This window comes from Meleagris gallopavo, chromosome 25 (assembly GCF_905368555.1).
Source record: "Meleagris gallopavo chromosome 25, MGAL_WU_HG_1.1, whole genome shotgun sequence".
NCBI lineage: Eukaryota > Metazoa > Chordata > Aves > Galliformes > Phasianidae > Meleagris > Meleagris gallopavo.
Window position 1 is genome coordinate 2,078,736 of NC_139428.1, and position 18,508 is coordinate 2,097,243.

At 52.1% G+C, this 18,508-nt stretch overlaps 1 protein-coding gene across 6 annotated transcripts; it reads left to right on the forward strand.

Annotated features, from left to right (window-relative positions):
- Positions 1 to 67: 67 nt before the first annotated feature.
- FAM76A (family with sequence similarity 76 member A) lies at positions 68 to 15,595 on the forward strand. Of its 6 annotated transcripts, none has more exons than XM_085208574.1 (10): positions 68 to 331; positions 2,349 to 2,413; positions 3,215 to 3,269; positions 3,824 to 3,976; positions 4,802 to 4,959; positions 5,459 to 5,545; positions 6,198 to 6,329; positions 10,361 to 10,496; positions 10,971 to 11,072; positions 12,132 to 12,590. In XM_085208574.1, the coding sequence occupies exons 1-10, from the start codon at positions 161 to 163 to the stop codon at positions 12,573 to 12,575; spliced, it is 1,503 nt and encodes a 500-aa protein (XP_085064700.1). In that variant the 5' UTR covers positions 68 to 160; the 3' UTR covers positions 12,576 to 12,590. The 6 variants fall into 6 exon arrangements, with proteins under 6 accessions (XP_085064700.1, XP_085064704.1, XP_085064705.1 ...); XM_085208578.1 differs by lacking the exon at positions 12,132 to 12,590 and adding an exon at positions 13,509 to 15,595 and having other exon boundaries at positions 173 to 331; XM_085208579.1 differs by having other exon boundaries at positions 173 to 331; positions 12,190 to 12,527.
- Positions 15,596 to 18,508: the final 2,913 nt, after the last annotated feature.

Below are 18,508 nucleotides of genomic sequence, written 5' to 3' on the forward strand. Positions count from 1 at the left end.
CCCCGCGTGACGTCAGCGTTCCTCTCCCTTTCCCCAACGCCCGCGGAGGGGAAAGGGCGGAGGGGAGGAGGCGGCGGTTCTGCTCCACCCCATTTCTAGAGCGACGTCTTCGCGAACCAATGAAAAACCTGATCGCCGTGAGCGATGCGGAAAGCAGCCAATGAGAGAGGCGGGACGGCCGATGGGGGGGCGGAGCCAGAGGGCGGGTGGCCGCGGCGGTTTGGGCTGCGCCTGTCAGCGCGGCGGCGGGATGGCGGCGCTGTACGCCTGCACCAAGTGCCACCAGCGCTTCCCCTTCGAGGCGCTGAGCCAGGGCCAGCAGCTCTGCAAGGTCCGGGGGACAGCCGGCAGCGGGGGGAGCGGCTGGGGCTGAGGGGAGAGCGGAGGGTCACGGAGTTAAAGGCTGGGGGGCCTCTGAGGGACAGGCGTGTTTGGGGGGGTGGGGGGGGAGTTTGAGGTAAAAGGGGATCCTGAGGTAAATTGGGGGTGGGAGGACTGAGGTGAAGGGGGCGGGGGTCTGGGTGTAAAGGCTGTGAGGTAAGAACGTGGGGAGGCTTCTGAGGTGGAGTCGGGGGTACTGAAGGAAAAGGGGGGTCCTGAGGTAAAGTCGGTGTGATTTTTTTGGTGGAGGGGGGTCTCAGAGGGAAATGGGGATGTCCTGAGTAAACTGGGGGTCCTGAGGTGGGGGTTGGGGGTCCTGAGGTAAGATGGGGGTCCTGAGGTGAGGGTGGGGGGCCTTGAGATGAATTGGGAGTCCTGAGGTGAAGGTGGAGGGGTTCTGAGGATAGAGAGGCACCTCTGAGGGAGAGGAGGGGGGTCCCTGAGTTGAAGAGGGGTTCATGAGGTAAATTGGGGTGGAGAGATTTGAGGTAAAGTGGAGGTGGTTCAGGTGTAAAACTAGGAGGGTTCTGAGGTGAAATGGGGCATCCTGAGGTGAAGTGGGGGATCTTGAGGTGAAGTAGGAGGGTACTGAAGCAGAGAGGAGGTGCTGAGGAAAACTGAGGGGTCTTGGGGGTAACGGAGGTGCCTCTGAGGAAAAGTGGGGTGTGCAGAGGTAAGGGGGGGATCCTGAGGGAAAAGTGGGAGTGGTTCTTGGTGTTAAGGTGGGAGGCCTTTGGGGGGTGGTTCTTGAGGTAAGCTGGGGGGTCTTGAGGGAAAGTGAGGGGGAGGTGGGGCAGCAGGGATGCTGTATTTGAGTGAGGGCATCTGGGAGGGGATTTGGGGGTTTGGGGACACTTAGAGGGCTGCTTGGGGGGAGGCTCTGGGGGCTTCTAGGGTGGCTGAAGTCTTGGACTGGGGGCTTTTTGGGACTTGTCAAGGAGAAGTGTAGTGGGGGGGCTTGGGGTGAATGGAAGGTGGTGGGTGGGTGGGGGCTGTGGGGCATTTGGGGAAACATAGGGGGTGAGGGGGCAGCTGGGAGAGCCTGGGGACTTGGGAGTGTGGTGTTGGGGGATTATGAGGGGCTGTTCTTTGGGGAAACTGAAAAGCACTGAAGGCCGTTTAGGGGTGTGGGGGCATTTGGGAGGGAGTCACAAAGCTGTTGGGAGGATGTTTGGGGCTTATTTGGGGGGGGTGTGGGGGGCTGGGAGCTGTGGGTCACTGGGGGCTCCTTGGTGGCATCTGGAGGCAGGTTTGAGACAAGTGGCCTTGGGGGTACTGAGTGGACACTTGGGTCAGAAGGCCTGGGGACATCAGAAGGGCTGCTTGAGAGGGTGGCTCATAGCAAGACTAGAGGCGTGGGGCGGCTGAGGGGTCCCAAGGTGTTTGAGGGGAATCTGGGGACATTTAGGGGCAGCTTTTACGGTATCTTGAAGGGGGGAGATGAATCTTGGGAGGCAACCTGAGTGGGGAAGAACGAGATCAGGGATGAGACGGAGAAGGGGGAGAACATGAAATGGAGCACCCTGGGGTGGGTGACGGGAATAGGGCAATTCAGGCAGGTGGAGAGAAACCTCCTGAGTGTGCTGGGGAGAGAAGAGAGCTGAGCTGGAGACACTGTGGGCACAGGAAGCTTTGGAGAGCAGGGAGGTGAATAACTGTGATAGGACCGCGTGTTTGCACCGGAGGTGAGGCCAGCCATGAGCCTCGTCTGTGGGCGTTGGGCACAAATAGCCCTTGTTACAAATCACGGTTTACTTCTGGGTCACCTGTGACACATGCTTTTCCTGTCACCCTTCCTCTGCTCTCAGCCCTTCTAAGAGCAGCCGTGACTGTACAGGGAGGAAACGTTTGGAGTTTGATGAGTGTGAGTGTGTGTGGTGGGAGCGGAGGTCAGCAGGAGGCCTGGGGTCTGGGGAAATGATGTGTGGGAGAAGCACTGCACCTCACAGCATGCTGTATTGTTGCAGGAGTGCCGGATTGCACATCCCATTGTTAAATGCACTTACTGCAGGACTGAATTCCAGCAGGAAAGGTAAATGACTGATATGCTGGGCAGGCTGATGTTTTCCTTAGGACGGATGCACCTGGTGAGCCGTAATGTTTCCACACCTTTGATGGCTGAGCCTGGTTGTTGTTGTGGGAGACCTTTGGCCTTAAACGTCTGCTGGGCGAGTCAGTGTGCCTGTGCAGTGCGCTTAGATTTGCACCTATTGCTTGTTTTTTGGTTTGGTCAGCACCCCCCAGCATCTTCCAGTAAAGGATCTGGGGGAATCTTCCCATGAGTTTTCTCCTACCTGATTCTGGTATCTAAAAATCGTTTGATATGCTTCCTGTAGCTGTGTTTCCACCTTTTGCAAGTTGTGTAGATTACAGAGGAAGGATAGGTGAACCCAGGAGCTGATGAGCATAACTTGTGCAGACATTGCGTGGGGGTGTTCTTTCCTGTGTTTGTTGCACAAATATACCTCTGTGCCTGACCTGCCTTAACCTTGTAATCGAGCACAGACCTCCTCCAGAAGTGAGGCTGTCAGCAGTGCTGAATCATGCCTGCTGCCAATTAGCCAGTGATCAGACGCCTGCATTTGTCAGGACAAAAAACTGGTGTCGTTTGGGGATGCCTTAATTAAAAGATACCTCCTAGTAATACCACTTTTTGCCAAGTTATCCTCAACCAGATGGGAATAGGAAATGCACTTTGATATCAGGGTCCATAGTGAAGATGAATGCAGTCTTGCCACTAAGAGACAGAGCCTGGGGGAGCCTGGGATCCTGACCACAGAGGTGTAGTTTTCTCTGGGGAGGTGTTAATGACACGGTCTGTCCTTCTTCACAGCAAAACCAACACAATATGCAAGAAGTGTGCTCAGAACGTGAAGCTCTATGGCACAGTAAGTGAGTGGGGCTCGTTCTCAGCCTCTTTCTCCTTTCATCTTTCTTGCCTTTATCCTGCTGAGTCCCAGAGCAGTTTATGGGCTGGCTCTGTTGTAATAGCGTGGTTGATCAATAATATGCAGGTCTCTCAAGCATGAGGCTTTTACCTTTTCTTTTAGTATGAAAAAGAGCAGCTCCACGTGATTTTAGTCAGGAAATGAACCATTCCGTATCCAATTGAAGCAAGAACATGGTCGTACAAACTGAGGTTGCTTACTGGAAGCAGTGATAAATCTGTTTTCCTGCTTGTGTGAAATCTGAAGCAGAGATCTGGATTGTTTCTGTTTTAGTGATAAATATTTCTGAAGATTTCCTAACACTTGATCAAGGGTGTGGGTTTTGTGCCTAAATAACTGGCTACAGACCAGGGGTCCAAACGTAGTTACGTCTCCTGGAGCAGTGTTACAGTATAGGGAAATAGATGTTTAGGAGTGCTGGGGGGAAAGGGGCAAAGCAATGCAATAATGTCATTAGAAGGCACTGCTATATTAATCTTTCTTGTTTCTTTAAGCCAAAACCTTGCCAGTACTGCAACATCATCGCGGCGTTTATTGGCAACAAGTGTCAGCGGTGCACAAACTCAGAAAAGAAGTATGGACCTCCACACTCCTGTGAGCAGTGCAAGCAGCAGTGTGCCTTTGATAGGAAGGATGACAGAAAGAAGGTCAGTGTCTCTGTTAAAGGAGGCTGAAAAGGTAAAGGGGCTGATCACAGTGGCTCTACCTTCCTTTCACAGATCTCTAGTGTTTCTGAAGGGGATGCCTCTTGACTGTAAAATATCTTTTAGAGTTGAATTTTGCTTTGGGAGCCGTATTTTGGAGCTGTTTAGCCTTTGTGCCCCTTTGCTCCTTTGCCAGATCTTCTGAGAAAGATCTCTTGAATTTGGCATGAGGGTAGGTGAGGGAGCAAAGGAGGTGGGGCCTCTGAGGAGCCTGCAGGGGGGAGGGATGGGAGCAGTACTGGTGCTGTAGCCTGAGGTGCTGGAAATGTGTTCCTCCACAGCTGTCCCTTAGCTCCTGCACATCCTTTATTTAAATAACATAAGAGCTTCTTACTTGTGTACTTCTAAAGCCTGCTTTCTGCAGGCTAAAAAGATCTATTGTTTGTTTGGAATCCTGTCCTCCTGCTGATCCTCCTTGAGCAGAAACTGCGGCTCTTGTGCTCTCCAGTGACTGCCCTGTCATCTGCCATTCCTTGGCTTTCCTTTGACAGAAATCCCAGTGGAATTGGCCTGTCTTGATGATGTCCTGAGTGTTAAAAGACAGTCTGTAAGCAAAGCTTGAAAGAGACTGAAGTTAGGATGAGTTAGCTGCTGTTAATGAGCGCGTTGCACCAGCCATGCCAAGTGGTTTTCTAAGCACTCAAGGGATCCTTTTTGAATTGCTGCTCATTTGTATGTCGTCTTAAAGCCTGAAGGTGCTTCTTGTCTTCTCTGCTTTGTTTGTGGGCAGGAAGCAAGACAAAAATGTCTCTCTTTCATGCCCTCCAGGTGGATGGAAAGCTGCTCTGCTGGTTATGCACACTGTCCTACAAACGGGTCCTACAGAAGACCAAAGAGCAGTGCAAGCACCTGAGCAGCTCCTCCCGAGCCAGCCTGCAAGAGAAGGAACAGTACAGCAGGCTGAGCAGCAGCAGCCATTACAACAGGTAGCCTGCACATCTGTTCTGGAGTGCAGGGCTTTCCTCTGGGGTGAGCAAAGAGAACGCCAGGCTGCTCCACACACCTCCAAGTAACGTGGAGCAGCACCTTGGCCATCAGCAGCAGTTTGGCAGTTGGCTGTTGTGGACGTGGCTGAGTCAGGCCTCGCTCCTTTGCAGCACTTGTTGTGGTGCAGACTTGTGATCTGACAGTTCTTAGTGATTCAACCTACTGGACTTGTGTGCAGTTAAAGCTAAGTTGGGTTTGTAAAATCTGATGATTGAAATGTGGATTTTAATCATGAGTTCCTCACCTACCTAGTGATTGGACTGACACCTTGCTTTCTGTTTATTTTTAGTCTCCAGCTGCTCTTCAAGGAGTGAATTTTTTATTGTTCTTTCTTGCACAAAGAAATCTTGTTTTAATAGGCTGAAAGTGGGTGGGAATATGTTTTTGCTCCTCTGTCTCTGACTTCAGGCATTAACATACAATTTCCTTGTTTTCTAGCCAGAAAACCTTATCCACCTCTTCTATTCAGAATGAAATCCCAAAGAAGAAAGCCAAGTTTGATGCCATATCTGCCAATGGTGACAGGTGAGCCTGTTGTCTGGGGAAATTAGGGGTGGGCGGGTGGTCTTGCTTGTTGAGTTTTATATAAGAGTTCTGTGTGAACAGTGGGAAACCTGATGCTTAGAGCAGGGATGTTGGGCTCTGGGACCTCGAGGGGCTGCTTTAGCAGCTTCCAGAATCCGACAGGCCAGCGTTAGTGAGCACTTAGCTTTGGAAAGGAAAATAATACCCAGTGCCTGTACCTGTTAGAACAGAAGCTGCTTGTTGGCTGAGCTCCCCAGCAGTTACAAAAACTGCAACCCGATCAGCTGTATCCTCCCCGTGCAGCTGCAGGGGAAGGCTGGCTGTTGGCTGCACTGTGCAGTTGAGTTGTGTGGTTTTTGTGCTTTCTGGGCTCTCAGACCAACCTGCAGGAGATGGCCTCAGAGGAGAGGATCAAAGCCCACCTCCTGCTTCCCCTCCTGCCTTCTGGGGGTGGGACAAGCAATCAGGCTTTGCTTGAAAGCAGTCAGTCCCATTCTGCTGTCCCAGTTTATGCTGTCTTTGCTGTCTGCACGTGCAGCAGAATGGGAGGCACTAGCAAAACCAGGAAATTGAGATGGATTTTATTTTTTATTTTTTTTTATGGTCTTGTACATGCATATTTTCATTCCTCCCTTTCCTCTCTGATTCTCAGCGTTCCTTCCTCTCCCGAGATGCTTTGCCCCCCTATCCAGAGTGCCCCGTCCACGTTGGCGCAGTGGGCTGCTTCCCAACAGAGTCTCGGTGCCCACCATTGTCCTGTTTCTCAAGGCACTGACATCCTGAAGTGAGATCACCTGTTGTTTTCTCCCCCTCTTGCCCTCCCTCCCTGGGAACTGTCTCACACATGGAACCCGTCCCTCTCGATGGATCTGCTTCCAAACAGCAGTGAGATGGGAGCGTGGTGCAGGCTTCTCAGTGCCCAGGGGTCTGTTAAACCACTGGTAACTGGAGGTCTTTTCTTCGCAGTCACACGTTACATCTCTCCTGTAGACACTGTTGATACCTAGCCCGTGTTTGTTAATACACAAAATGCTGCTGTGTGGAATAGAATAATTTTATAAGGCAGCGATTCCCACAGTCTGCGAGACCGCTTTATCACCTGAACAGAATTTCCAGTTAAAAGTTGGAAACAAATCAGACTTAACTGTGACTTAGGAGCTCCAGTTGAGCGTGAAGTGTTCAGAGAATTCATCTGACTGCTTTTAATGCTGGTGGAGCTGGAGGAGGGACTGGAGCCAGATCTGTGCAGCAAGGTGTAGCCCATCATTACTGCTTTCTCTCTGGAGCCCCGTTATCCCTTGCTTCCCTCCTGAGGCTGCAGTCCGGGCTGTAGGACAGGACCAGGTGATTTCACAGGCTTGCTAAAGCCTGGGATGAGACAAATCCACCTCTGGCTCGAAAATATCCAGGGAGCAAAAAGTCCTGTGCTCTGTCATCAGTTGCTCAGTCATTTGTTTGCAATCAGGAGCGTGCATTAGAAGAATCAAATGCCTTTATTTCTATTTGTTTGTGTCAGATGCTGTCAGCGTGGCTTCTGCCAAGGCTGTGTTCCTTGCCACAAACTTTTTTTTGATGAATCCCAGTAACAAACTGTGTCTAATTTTAGCAGCTCCTAAAGAGCTCCAGCAACGTGCTGTGGAAAATGCTGCAGCTGCCTTAAATAGACCCGTGGCTGGATTTCTGGAGTGGAATAATAATGGTGCTTCGCTGTGTTTGTGGAGCTGCAGAGGACGAAGCCCCCAGCAGCCCCCATCCCTGCACCATTTTCTGTGAGGGTTTCCACCCCACAGCCCTCCTGGAGCTGCAGGCTGGTTTTGTTAACAGCCCCTCTCCCTGCTGAGGTCGCTGCACCTTTCTTACAGTGTGTCTCAGCTTCTGGCTCCAGCCAAACTTGTGCAGCCTTCAGCCAGGCAAAATTTGGGCATGCCTGGGCTCTTTCCTATGGTAATGCCCTCAGCAAGGTCCAGCTTACCCAAAATTGTTGCTCCTTCACGGATGCAATGGTTATTTCTGTTCTGTGTCCTACTGAACTGCCTCCGAGCTCTGTGTATTTGTGCTCTCATGTTGCTGAGCAGAGCATGCTCTCAGTGCCTGCATTCAGGGGGCTGAGCATTTTCCAGCAGTCGTTTAATGAGCGGCTTTGTGCGATTCTGGGTGGGTTCTGAGAGGAGTCAGCAGCAGCCCTGCCTCACACAGAGCAATATTTCCCCAGCAGCAGCTCTGGGTGCAGCTCCCAGCAGCTCCTGCCTTACAAACCTCACTGCACAGTCACCCTGGCTTCACCTCAGCCCCTCATGCTGGTTCCTGAATGGACTTTTGAGAGCTGAGTGTATTTTTGTCGCAGGTGATATTTGGATGCTGCTTTGGTCAGCTTGCATTGTGCCCCTTGAATAGCAGAACCTTTAAGCTTGGCATTTATTTTGCCTAATTTCATTCATTTAACAGGTGTTGAGTGTAAGGCAGCCAGTTTGCATTCTGTTCCACTCAATGGAAAGAGGCAGGTGCCGTTGGAAGGGCTCCATTTTTAACTCCATCTCCAACGAAAGCAATGGGAGCTCATCAATTTGCTTTAATTAGAGGCATGAATTTTAGGCTGCTCACACGTGGAGAGCACACATCCCTCTGACCTCCCCCAAAGAGCTGCAACCCCGGTGATGGAGTCTAGCTATAGAGTGTTTGGGGTCTGTTAGTTGATCTTAATTTTTAATCTGGTAGTTAAAAGAGGGGAGAGATGTGCCTTTGGCATTTTTCCTCCCGCTGTGCAGGAGGCTGGTGGCCTTCCTGTCCCTTCTCTCCACTGGGTGGCAGGGCCACTCTCACTCCGTGGCTCCTGCAGTAGAAGCTGCCCGGGAATGAACTGTTCCTGCCTGAGCTGCTCAGGGAAACGTGAGCATCTCCCAGCACTCTGCATCACCCCAGGGCATGGCAGCAGGGAAGCTTGCCTGGGCAAGGGATTGGTGCAAGCCAGAGTTTGTTTTGGGCCAGAAGAATTCAGTGAGGAAGGGTTGAGGGCAGCCTCTGTGCAGGCTGCTTTTTTTTTTTTTTTTTCCCCCTCCTTTTTCTTCTCCCTTTGCACTGAGAGGGACATGAAAGCTGTTAGAAAGGCACTGGAGTACCCACATCATATCGCAGAGCTCTGCTTTCAGGGAGCTGCACTCAGGTGTGGTTTCAGAACAGAGGTGCACGTTTGGACATCTGCACTCAAGAGCTGCAGTGTGACGAGCCAATAACAAACCCAGAGACCTGCAGCATCCTCCTGGAGCAGACTGCTGTCAGCATGCTGCAGCTGTGCAAAGCAAGCTGTCCCCTGCAGACAGCTCTCCCCAGCTCTGGCTTTCCCTTTGCCAAGCTTTCTCTCAGTGCTGCAGGGCTGAGCTGTGGCTGTCAGGTGGGTGAAGCTGCAGCCTGTGCTTAGTTCCCCTCTGTAAACCCCCAGCACAGTGGTGGGGGGGTTTTCTGCTACGTTCTTGCTTTCCAATCCAATCAGCGTAGGCTGTGCTTTTAATTAGAAAATGGATTCTTTCCAGACTCTGTGCAAGAAGCCAGTGCTCCATCCTGCTGTATAGCTGGGGACTGGGAGCATGGAGGTGCTTGAGAGGCAGCGCTGGGGAGCTGTGTTTGCCTTCAGACCTGCAGTGCCTTCCTCCAGGTGCTGCAGCTCCCAGTTTTAGTGCTGAACGTGAGCTTCAGGACGAGTGGTGAACGGCTCTGGAGCTTTTCAGAAAGTGTCAGCATTCAGGTATCCGGGCTGTTTACAGCAGTGGTGCTGTCTGATAACGGGCAGACTTTAAGTCACCTTTTAGGTGGAACTTTGTTGTCGCTTTTATTACTGTTACATTTTTATACACAGCAATTTCAAGTGTGTGGGGCTGGGAGCCTGCTGCCCTTTTAGCACCACCAGATAAAAATCAAGCTTACCATTACAGCGGTGGGGAACAAAAGGCAGCCAAAGATCAGGTGAGCTCTCTGGGCCTGTGGCTGCAGCTTATCGTATCTTACGATCTGAAATGCAGCTGTAGTGCGACGCTGTGGATGGCTGCCCTGATTGCTGGGTGTCTGACAGGGAGATGCGTGGATTACCTTTGCAGGGTGATTTACATCCAGATGGCTTTTCAGCTGTTGCTGAAGTTTAGCCCAGGCTGTTTCTGAGCAGGTCCTCAGCTATTTCTGTCTTCCTGGAGAGAGTCCTTTCTGCTCTGCAGTGGTAACAAAGCTTCTTCCTACATTGCTGTGTCACGGAGGAATCAAAATACAAAAGTCCAGTGTGTCTTTTTCCCCTTTCCCCTGCTGAGGACAGCACTGACTTTAATCTAGGTGTCTGCTTTGGCTTTGTTTGTTTAACTTGGAGGTTGTTTGTTTCTCTTTCTCGTTCCCTCCTTGCCAACATGTTTGTTTACATTGAGTGAAAAGTTTTGCTGGACATCCGAGGACTGCCTGTGAGCGAAGAGAGTTCCTGAGTGGTTACGTAAAGTTTCATGAGCTCTCTGATTGCTGTCCTCAGCTCTTTGGTTTGAAAATAGATCATTACCATTTGATTGCTGCAGATGCCAACTGGTGTGCACCCGTAGCAGCCCCGTGTGATTGTGCAAGAATACAGCTCAGTTTATCACACTGTTGCCCATTTTTGTATGTGCTTCCCAAATGCCCTGTGGCATTCAGGGCAGGGGTGCAGGTAACATCCAGACCATGCTGCAGGGCACAGTGCGTGTCGTGGAGCAATTCTCTTTCTTCTTTGAGTGCCATCTGTGTGGGAATTCCTCTGCCTCAGTGAAGAGAAGGGGTTGTGCTGAGAGCCATTCCTGTTCTCTGCTGCAGTTTTTCCCCGGACCTCGCCCTGGACTCTCCTGGCACTGACCACTTCGTTATCATTGCCCAGCTGAAGGAGGAGGTGGCTACTTTAAAGAAGATGCTGCACCAGAAAGATCAGATGATTTTGGAGAAGGAGAAGAAGGTACAGCCCTTGGCTCGCTTCCCCCACCCCCAGCATGCTGACAGCTGGCATGTTCACACAGATCACGCTCAAACCAAGTCTAGCTTTTCATACCATAGTCAGCAGAAGGCTTTCTGGCTGCTTCCAGGCTGCCCCCTTTCCAAAGCTGAAGAGGCTTTCAGGACCCACCTGGGGGAAACTCATTTCATAAAGGGCCATTTTCCAACCACTCTCTCATCCTTCCATGTGCAGGCAAGTCCCAGAGAAAACCTACAGCTCTGTGCAGAACAAGAGCAGCACCCAGGGTGCTTCTGCTGCTCTGTGCAGCTCTGTGATGCAGTGTTGGTCCTGTTGCTCTCCCCCTACTTACATCAGTGTGTTTCCAAACTCATCTGGTCTCGGGCAGCTTCTGTAGAGGCACTTTTCTGTGGCAGAGTGCACTGGGGTGGGAGCAGCTTCTTCCATCTCATGCACTCTTTGTTGGCGTGTCTGCAGATCACGGAGCTGAAGGCTGACTTGCAGTACCAGGAGTCACAGATGAGAGCAAAGATGAACCAAATGGAGAAGACTCACAAGGAGGTCATGGAGCAGTTACAGGTGACAGCATTTTTGTTTTAATTTGCTGAGCTGTGCTGCACCCAGGAGTGACTGAGGACACTCCTATGGGAACAAGCCATGAACCTTTGCATGCACAGCTCTGCTAATGCTCCTCAGCCCTGTCCTCCAGCCTCTGCTCTGCCTGGCAAGCCATCCCCCAGCTCTGCACCAGGCTGCAGTGCTTTGTACCCCCTGTTACATCCTTCTTGCTCCCTACTTGGGCTCAGCCTCACTGCATTGTAAAGCCGCTGCGTTGTGTCCCCTACGGGCTAGATGGGAACTGTCAAACTCCTTTGACTTATTGCCAAAATCAGGTTTAAACCTGTTCCTCCAGACTGTAGAACCTTTGTCAGCTCCCCATACCACGTAGCTCTCAGTGTGATTTATGTGACCAGTAACCAAAGGGAACAAAGATCGAGAAACAACTGGCGGTTTCTTCTGTGCTGTATCTGTAGTCCAAATAAAGAAGTCCCTGAGCTGGAGGGAACAGGGAGAGCAGGATTCTTGTCACGGCCATGGAAACACTAGACAGACTATCAGCATGAATACACTGCGAGGCACTGAAGAGATGGGGTCAAAGGGGAGCTGGTTATGGGGAAGAAGTCAGACTTAGAAGTGAACTTTGCACCCCTTTAATTACCCCGGGGTTTGTAATGATCTAAAGCCCTAGCAATGAGAGGTGGGAGGGGATGAGACAAAAGACTTATGCTCCTGCTGCCCCTCCTCCATCAGCACACACCCAGGTTAACGATTAGAGAAGATGACGGGTTTTGGAGGCTACAGTTTTTGTCAGAAAGCAGGTGTCCATCACAGTGCACACTGTGGAGCAGTGTAAGCCTGTGTGAAAGCTGGGATGTCTGCATGGTGTGCAGGGGCTGGGTGTGCTGGTGTGCTACCCAGGGCTGTGATTCAGGGACTGATGGCAGCCAAAGCCTTGGCTCTGTGTTCTGCTTCCGTGATCCCGCACTGCCTGCTTCAGCCTAGAGCTGCTCCTATCTCAGATCTTTGGGTGGCCTGCAAAGGGCGACTTGCTGTTCTGAACAGACACTTTTCCACTAGCACAAACCCCCACCTTCTGATTGCCTCCCCAACTGGGAGATGACCTCCATCCTTGCAGCGGTTTCCCAAGACAGGGCAGCCTGGTCACTCTGTGTGGGAGGAATATATCCTGATTGCTGCAGTTATAAGAGCACATCTGTCATGAAAGCTGTCAGACACCTTCCAGCAGCTTTAAACTTGCTCAGTTCTGAACAGAAAGAGGAAGCATCAGATTCACAAGTGGCTTTGCCACCCTGCTCTGCTGGGTGTGTGTCCCCGTGGTGCTGTCCTGTCCTTAGCTCGGTGGGACTGCCCCGACCTCCTCCTTTCTGCTGCCTGAATGTTCTACTTCAGCTGCTATTGACTGAGGCTCTGGAAACTTTCCTCACTGATTCCAAAATAAAAGTTCGAATCATCTTGGTGTGCTGTAGGTGCCTCAAAGTGTTCGTATCGTTCACTTTTTGAATGTGCTCCTGGTTTATTTTGTCCTGGTTTATTTTTCATGGGAGGGGGGGGGAGCAGGGGGACTGTGTTCTTCCAGTATGTAGGAGGCAAAGAAGCTGCTCTACCACGTGCAGCACCAGAGCTGAGGGTTTAATTGCTCTAATAACGTTTACGTGTCCAATCATTCACTGCAAACCAGTGCAGAAGGGCTGTATCTGGTTTTGCATGGGTTCTCCCCCTATCCTGCTGAAATAGCATAAATTACTGTAGGGGCTGCAGGTGAGCGAGCCCAGAAGTTTGGTCAGAGAGGCTGAAGAGCCTTGCTTGTAAGTTGTCGCCATTTTTAATTTGTTTCAAATGAGGCAGGGTCGTGTTTTGGTCCTCTGACGTGTTCAGAAGGTTCTTGGGGGGATGCAGTCAGCGCAGTGCTGAATCCTGGTAAAACACTGGCAGCATCTGAGGGTGAAATAGAGCTGGAGAACAGAGCGAGCTCTTCCTCCTTGCCCTCTGGATGTGGGTGAGTGTGTGAGATAGGAGACATTTGCCTTTGACTTGCTGAAACAAGAGTCGAGACGGGAGCTTGAGTCACTAGGAACTTTTCTCCACCACTTCTTGTGCTGCCAAAGCGCAGTGGCTGATGGAAAGGGAAGGGAAGGAAGGAAAGCCAGCCCTGCTGACCTTGCTGAGTGTCCTTGGCTGGCTCTGTGCGTTTGGCACATTTCTCTGTGGAAGCTGTTAAGTCCAGCCCAGGTCTCAGTTACAGCGGGGGGATGCGAGGGGGGGGGAAGAGCCCTTTCTAAGTGGTGCAGTGAGCTTCTTGACGTGTGCTGCGGTGCCACACAGCAACACCTCGCTCCTTCCTCCTCTGCCAGCAGTTCTGTCCAGGCATTGCGTGGACCCCGAGAACTGATGGTGATCCCTTCAATTAAACACCCATTTTCACTGTGTTTTCAGGCCAAGAACAGAGAACTCCTGAAGCAAGCAGCTGCCCTATCCAAGGGCAAAAAACCTGAGAAGTCGGGAGCAATAACCTCCCCTTAAAACCAAACCCCCAGTGTGGGAGCTTTCCCCAGCATTAGCCAAGGAGTCTAGGAGGCCTGCCTGATCGCTGGAAGCCAAAACCTCAGTGTTGTCACTATCCCACTGCTGTGGACTCGATGGAAACGCCTGGGGTGTGTTGCCTTTCGACAGCATGCTTGAGTGTGTCTGGTCTCTGAATTCTGTTCTGTATCATGGCGATCCATGGGGAGAGGTCCCAGCACCCCAAATCCCCCCGAAGTACTGCTGACTGGAAGGACTGACCAGTTACTACCACTGCCAACTCTTTGTATTAGCAAACAGGAACCTGCTGCATTACAGACTGCTTGCTGGTTTCAGACCTGCTGCTGTGAGGCAATAGCCATGGCCAGTTGTTCTGCAGATGAGACAGGAGCTGTGTGGTGGGAGCTTGATTTCTCTGAACTGTTCCCTCTTGGAAAGGAAGCCGATGCATCACCAGCCCAACAGCTGTTATGGAAGGTTGTGCCACTGCTGAGAACGGTTCGTCCATCCTTTTGAGAACGCTTCCAAGATGGGGGCTGTGTATTTATCTTGGAGGGTTGGGTTTTGTGGGGGGGTTGATTTTGTGTTTTTTCTTTTATGGTTTTCTTTTTTTTTTTTTTCCCCCCTCTTTTATTTTTCCGACGTCAGCTTGACAAACTTGACTGCTTGGTTTTGGTTTTGGTTACGGTGGCTTTTGGGTTATGAGCCAGAGGGTAACAGTACCTCCCCAGACCCACTTCATCCCCCAGTGCCCCGCTCACTTCGTGGCCTCTGGGGCCTGATGTGATCGAGCATTTACTCCATCTCTTTACACGAGGACAGTTCAAGGCTTGGCCGTTTCCTGCACTCCCTCGGACCCTGCACTGAGTTCACCCCCTCCCTTTCCTCTGCCCCTCTGCTCCCTTCCAGATGCAGAAGCAGGGGCCAGCTTGGCTCTAGGAAAGTGCTTACTGAGGCAGCATCCCAAGCCAGGAAGCATTTCTCGGGGCTCTCCGGGGACGTTTCTCACTGCCAACCCAAAGCCAGCAGAATAAAAGGGCTACGAAAGCTCTGTGCTTCTCAGAAACGGGACGAGCGGAGCCCACAGCCCCTTCTGCTGAGCCCGGGGGGGGGGTGGGCGCTCCCCAGGTGCCTCGGGGGGGCACAGAAGCACTTGGCAATGGGAGGAACCAGCAGTTTGCTCCGTGGCATCCCAGCCCCGTGCAGGGCGTGAAGAAACAGCTCAGGGCTCGGAGCCCCTCGGGGCGGAGGAGGAGGGGGTGACCCCTCAGTGTGGAGCAGCACTGAGGGTAGGTAGTGAAAAGGAGAAGCTGCCCTCTGAGGCAGGGCTGCTTGCTCTGCTGGGCTTTTTATTCAGCTTTTATCTAGACTTTGTGATAGGGTTGTTGGTTTTTTGTTGGGGTTTTTTTTTTGTGTGTGTTTTTTTTTCTGCTTTTTGTTGTTACTAAAGATGACTTTACTTAAAGGCACTTTTTGATGATGTTGGCTTCCGGCATGGAAGGAGCACAGGCTGCAGCATCAGACACTGCCAACACTGCCATATCTTTTGTTTTTTGTTCTTTCTTTTCCAAGAGATTTCTGATGTGAGGGAAAGGGAAGAAGAAGAAGGAAAAAAAAAAAAAAAAAAGGTTGTTATGCTTTGCCAGAGTGCAACAGCTGGAAAATCCTCACCTAATTTTATACTTCACACGTTTTTAGAAAATGAGGTGCATGGGTGGGATTTTTTTTTTTTAAACGGGGGGCTCTGCTTTTTTTCTGCTTCCCTCCCCAAACAGACCCACGGGGGGAGGGGGGGGGGGCCCTGCCTACACTATTGAGGTTTTCTGTTGTTTTGTTTTTTAATGGCGACAAAAACAAAAACACAACAAAGTTGAGTAGCGGCTGATTTGTAGTAACAACATCGTTTTCTTTGTATGTTTGTAATAACGGAGATTTTAAAAAGGGATGCTTTGATTTGTACCAAACTCTGACAAATGTTAAAGCGTTTTCCAAAATGCTCAGCTGTGTGTCTGCTGCTTTCTCTTTGCCTTAAAGCAAAGCACGGAGGCCGGGCGCTGCTCCATCCCCTGCAGGTTGAGGTTCAGCCCCACGCCTTGAGGCTTTGGGTGCCTGGGAAGGAGATGCTGCTCTCCATTGTTTGCTCCTCTCCTACTTTTGTTTCTATCTTTAAATCCCAATCAGGGCTGTTGCTAGGATCCGCGTTACTTGGTTACGTCCCGCTTCCCAGGACCGACCTGCTGCTATCAGACCACATCTCCGCTTTATTCCCCAACCACACCAGCAGAGACAGAGCACAGACACAATGTCTTCTCCGTAGGAAACCGAGAGGAGAAGGGTTTGTGGTTCTTTTAAGGCACAGATGTGATATTGCCCAAGGAGGCTGTGGATCCCCATCCCTGCAGGCATTCAGGGCCAGGCTGGATGTGGCTCTGGGCAGCCTGGGCTGCTGGTTGGCGACCTGCACACAGCAGGGGGTTGGAAGTGATGAGCGCTGTGCTCCTTTGCAACCCAGGCCGTTCTATGATTCCATGTGTGAGCGCTGTTCCTGAGGTCTTGCCCTTCTCTCAGCCACAGGTGGGACTGTTCTGAGAGGAAAACAGGTCCGTTTCTCTTCAGCAGTGCCCAATAGCAGCAGAAATGCAATAGCAAAGGCGATCCCCACCTGGAGGTGCCCCCACCCCCCCCAGCCCCTCGGGGTGTAAGGAGGCGCGTGGCAGGGTTGGATAGAGCTCTCTTCCCCTCTCTGTGGGGAAGGCTTGAGCCGTTTCCGTGGCCGTTTTCCCACTTCCTCGGGGTTTTCTCCCCAGGTTAGCAGGACGGGAGCTCGCAGAGCAATCTGGGCTTGTTTCCATACCAGGCAGCGCTGCAGAAGTGTGCCAGTAGGGCTTCACCTTATCTCTGCTGAGCGCAGCGCAAACCCGGCCGTATCCTTGAGCCTGCCTGCTTAGCCCTGTTTATAGCAGGCAGGGAGGCAGATAAGAGCTGGATTTACCCAAGGCTCGGCACTTGCAGCCTCCGTGCCCCCAGCTCTGCTCCTCAGCAGAAGGTTTCAAAGGGGCAATGTGTGCAATGCCCAGCAGTGCCCGGCTGAGCAACGAGTGGCTGCTGCCTTTATCTGCCAGCGCACGTTTCCTCCTCATCCGCTCCTTCTGAAGCACTCTGAATGCTTGCAGAAGGGCATCTGTGTACGTATCTTTATTATTTGGGGCTGTGATAGCTCCATTTCTATTCCAAAGCCTCAGGAAAAGAGGGTTTTGACAGCGGTTGAATGCGCTTGAAAAGGGTTTTGCATACTGATCCCTGCCGGCCGAAATCGGGGGCAAAAATGAGACTTCCTGGAGCAGTGCTGCTCCGTTTCAGCCCGGTTTCAGGTGGGCAGGCATTGAGCTGCCCTGGCTGCTCCCCGTCTCCTGTCCCAGAGACCTCAAAGCCCAAGGGCTGCAGTTTCAGCACTGCTGACCTGTGCAGCTGGAGGTGGGACTTCAGGGCACGATAAAAACCTCTTGCAAAGCGTTTCTGGAGATCTAACCAAGAGGATTAGTGCTGTGTGTTTGTTTTTCAAGTAATTACTTGCAGCAAACTGCTTTCCAACCTTGCAAGCCCCTTGGCAAAGATCTGCAACTTGTATACAGGAATGAATAAACAGTTTTGCAGCCTGACAACACGTACCTGCAGCAGGAGTGAACCCTCAGCAGAAGTAAACTGCCTTCCCCAGCCAGTAATTAGCCCCACACACGCTCCCTTCCACTCCTTGCCTAATTGCTGGGGCTTTCTGGGAGCGTTGGCTCTGTGGCATGCCCCGGGGGCAGCAAGTTTGTGTCTTAAAACACACAACTCGACTCTTCACAGCCTTAAAGCATCCGAAAGTTGTGTTGTTCCTGATCCAGGGAGGCGAGCGCCAGCCTTGCTCTGCCTCTCGTTCTGCTGCCCTTTGCCTTCTTCCCAAGGAAGCCTCAGGAGGTGCACGAGTCCAAAGGCTGCCGTGTGAATCCTCGTGCCGCTGCAGAGCTGAGCGCTGCCTTTTGGGTGAGGTCCCCTCTGGGTGCTCCTGCACAGCACTTCCCTGCTCCCTGGGCAGCCCCACTTCTGCCCTCCCCGTCCTTGGGGTCTCAGGGGGCAGCAGCTCACCCCACACCACCTCTGTTTGCTCTCGGCTGACTTTATCTGAGGCAATCGGGCTCGCCTTCCTGTTTAGCTTTCTTACAGCGCGCTGTTAAACTAAATCAACAGACTTGTACAGTCAGCATCTCGTTAACTAGGGCATTCTCAGGCCCTGTGTAATTAGCCAGCCGTGATGGGTGTTTCTGGAAGCAGGGTGCTCAGTCCCATGCTGGGTTTCCCCTCGAGAAAACATTGCTTCTCATTGCCGCCCTGCTTCCGCTGAGCACCAGAAGGAGCCGAGCTGCCGCCGCACAGCGAATGCAGCAGGACCAGCCAGGCAGACTAATGCCATGCCACTCCGTTTTATTTCCTAGCAGGCTCAAAACGGGGCAAAACCCTGCCTGGGTTTTCCACAGCAGCTCACGGGGTGGGCAGTGAGGGACCCCTGGATGCTTTCCCTCGGGATGCTGCCAGTCTGGTCCTGGGGGAGGAGCAGGACCCTGTGGGATGGGGCCAGAGAAGCCCCCAGGGCCGGAGGTGCCCGCAGGGCAGCTCGCTCTGCCAGGCTGCTCTCGAGGGTGTGAAGCCGCTGCCGGCCCACACCGGCTGCTGCGTGGGAAGGAGCAGCACAAACAGAACAGGAAAAATGCTGAGGCTGCAGGGAAGGCCGGGGTCGCCTGACCCGGAGCTGGGGAGCAGATGGGGAATGGTGTGCTGCTCCTTGTTGCTGAGTGAGTGCACGGCACACAGCGGGGCACGTCCTCCTGGTGCAGCCCTCGCGGCCCTCAGAGGGGATATTTTTGGGTTTAATG

Coding starts and splice junctions, on each gene's coding strand:
- FAM76A (XM_085208574.1), top strand. CDS start 161: ATGAGAGAGGCGGGACGGCCGATGGGGGGGCGGAGCCAGAGGGCGGGT. Junction 4,960..5,458: donor AGCAGCAGCCATTACAACAG/GTAGCCTGCACA, acceptor CTTGTTTTCTAG/CCAGAAAACCTTATCCACCT. Junction 10,497..10,970: donor TTTTGGAGAAGGAGAAGAAG/GTACAGCCCTTG, acceptor GCGTGTCTGCAG/ATCACGGAGCTGAAGGCTGA.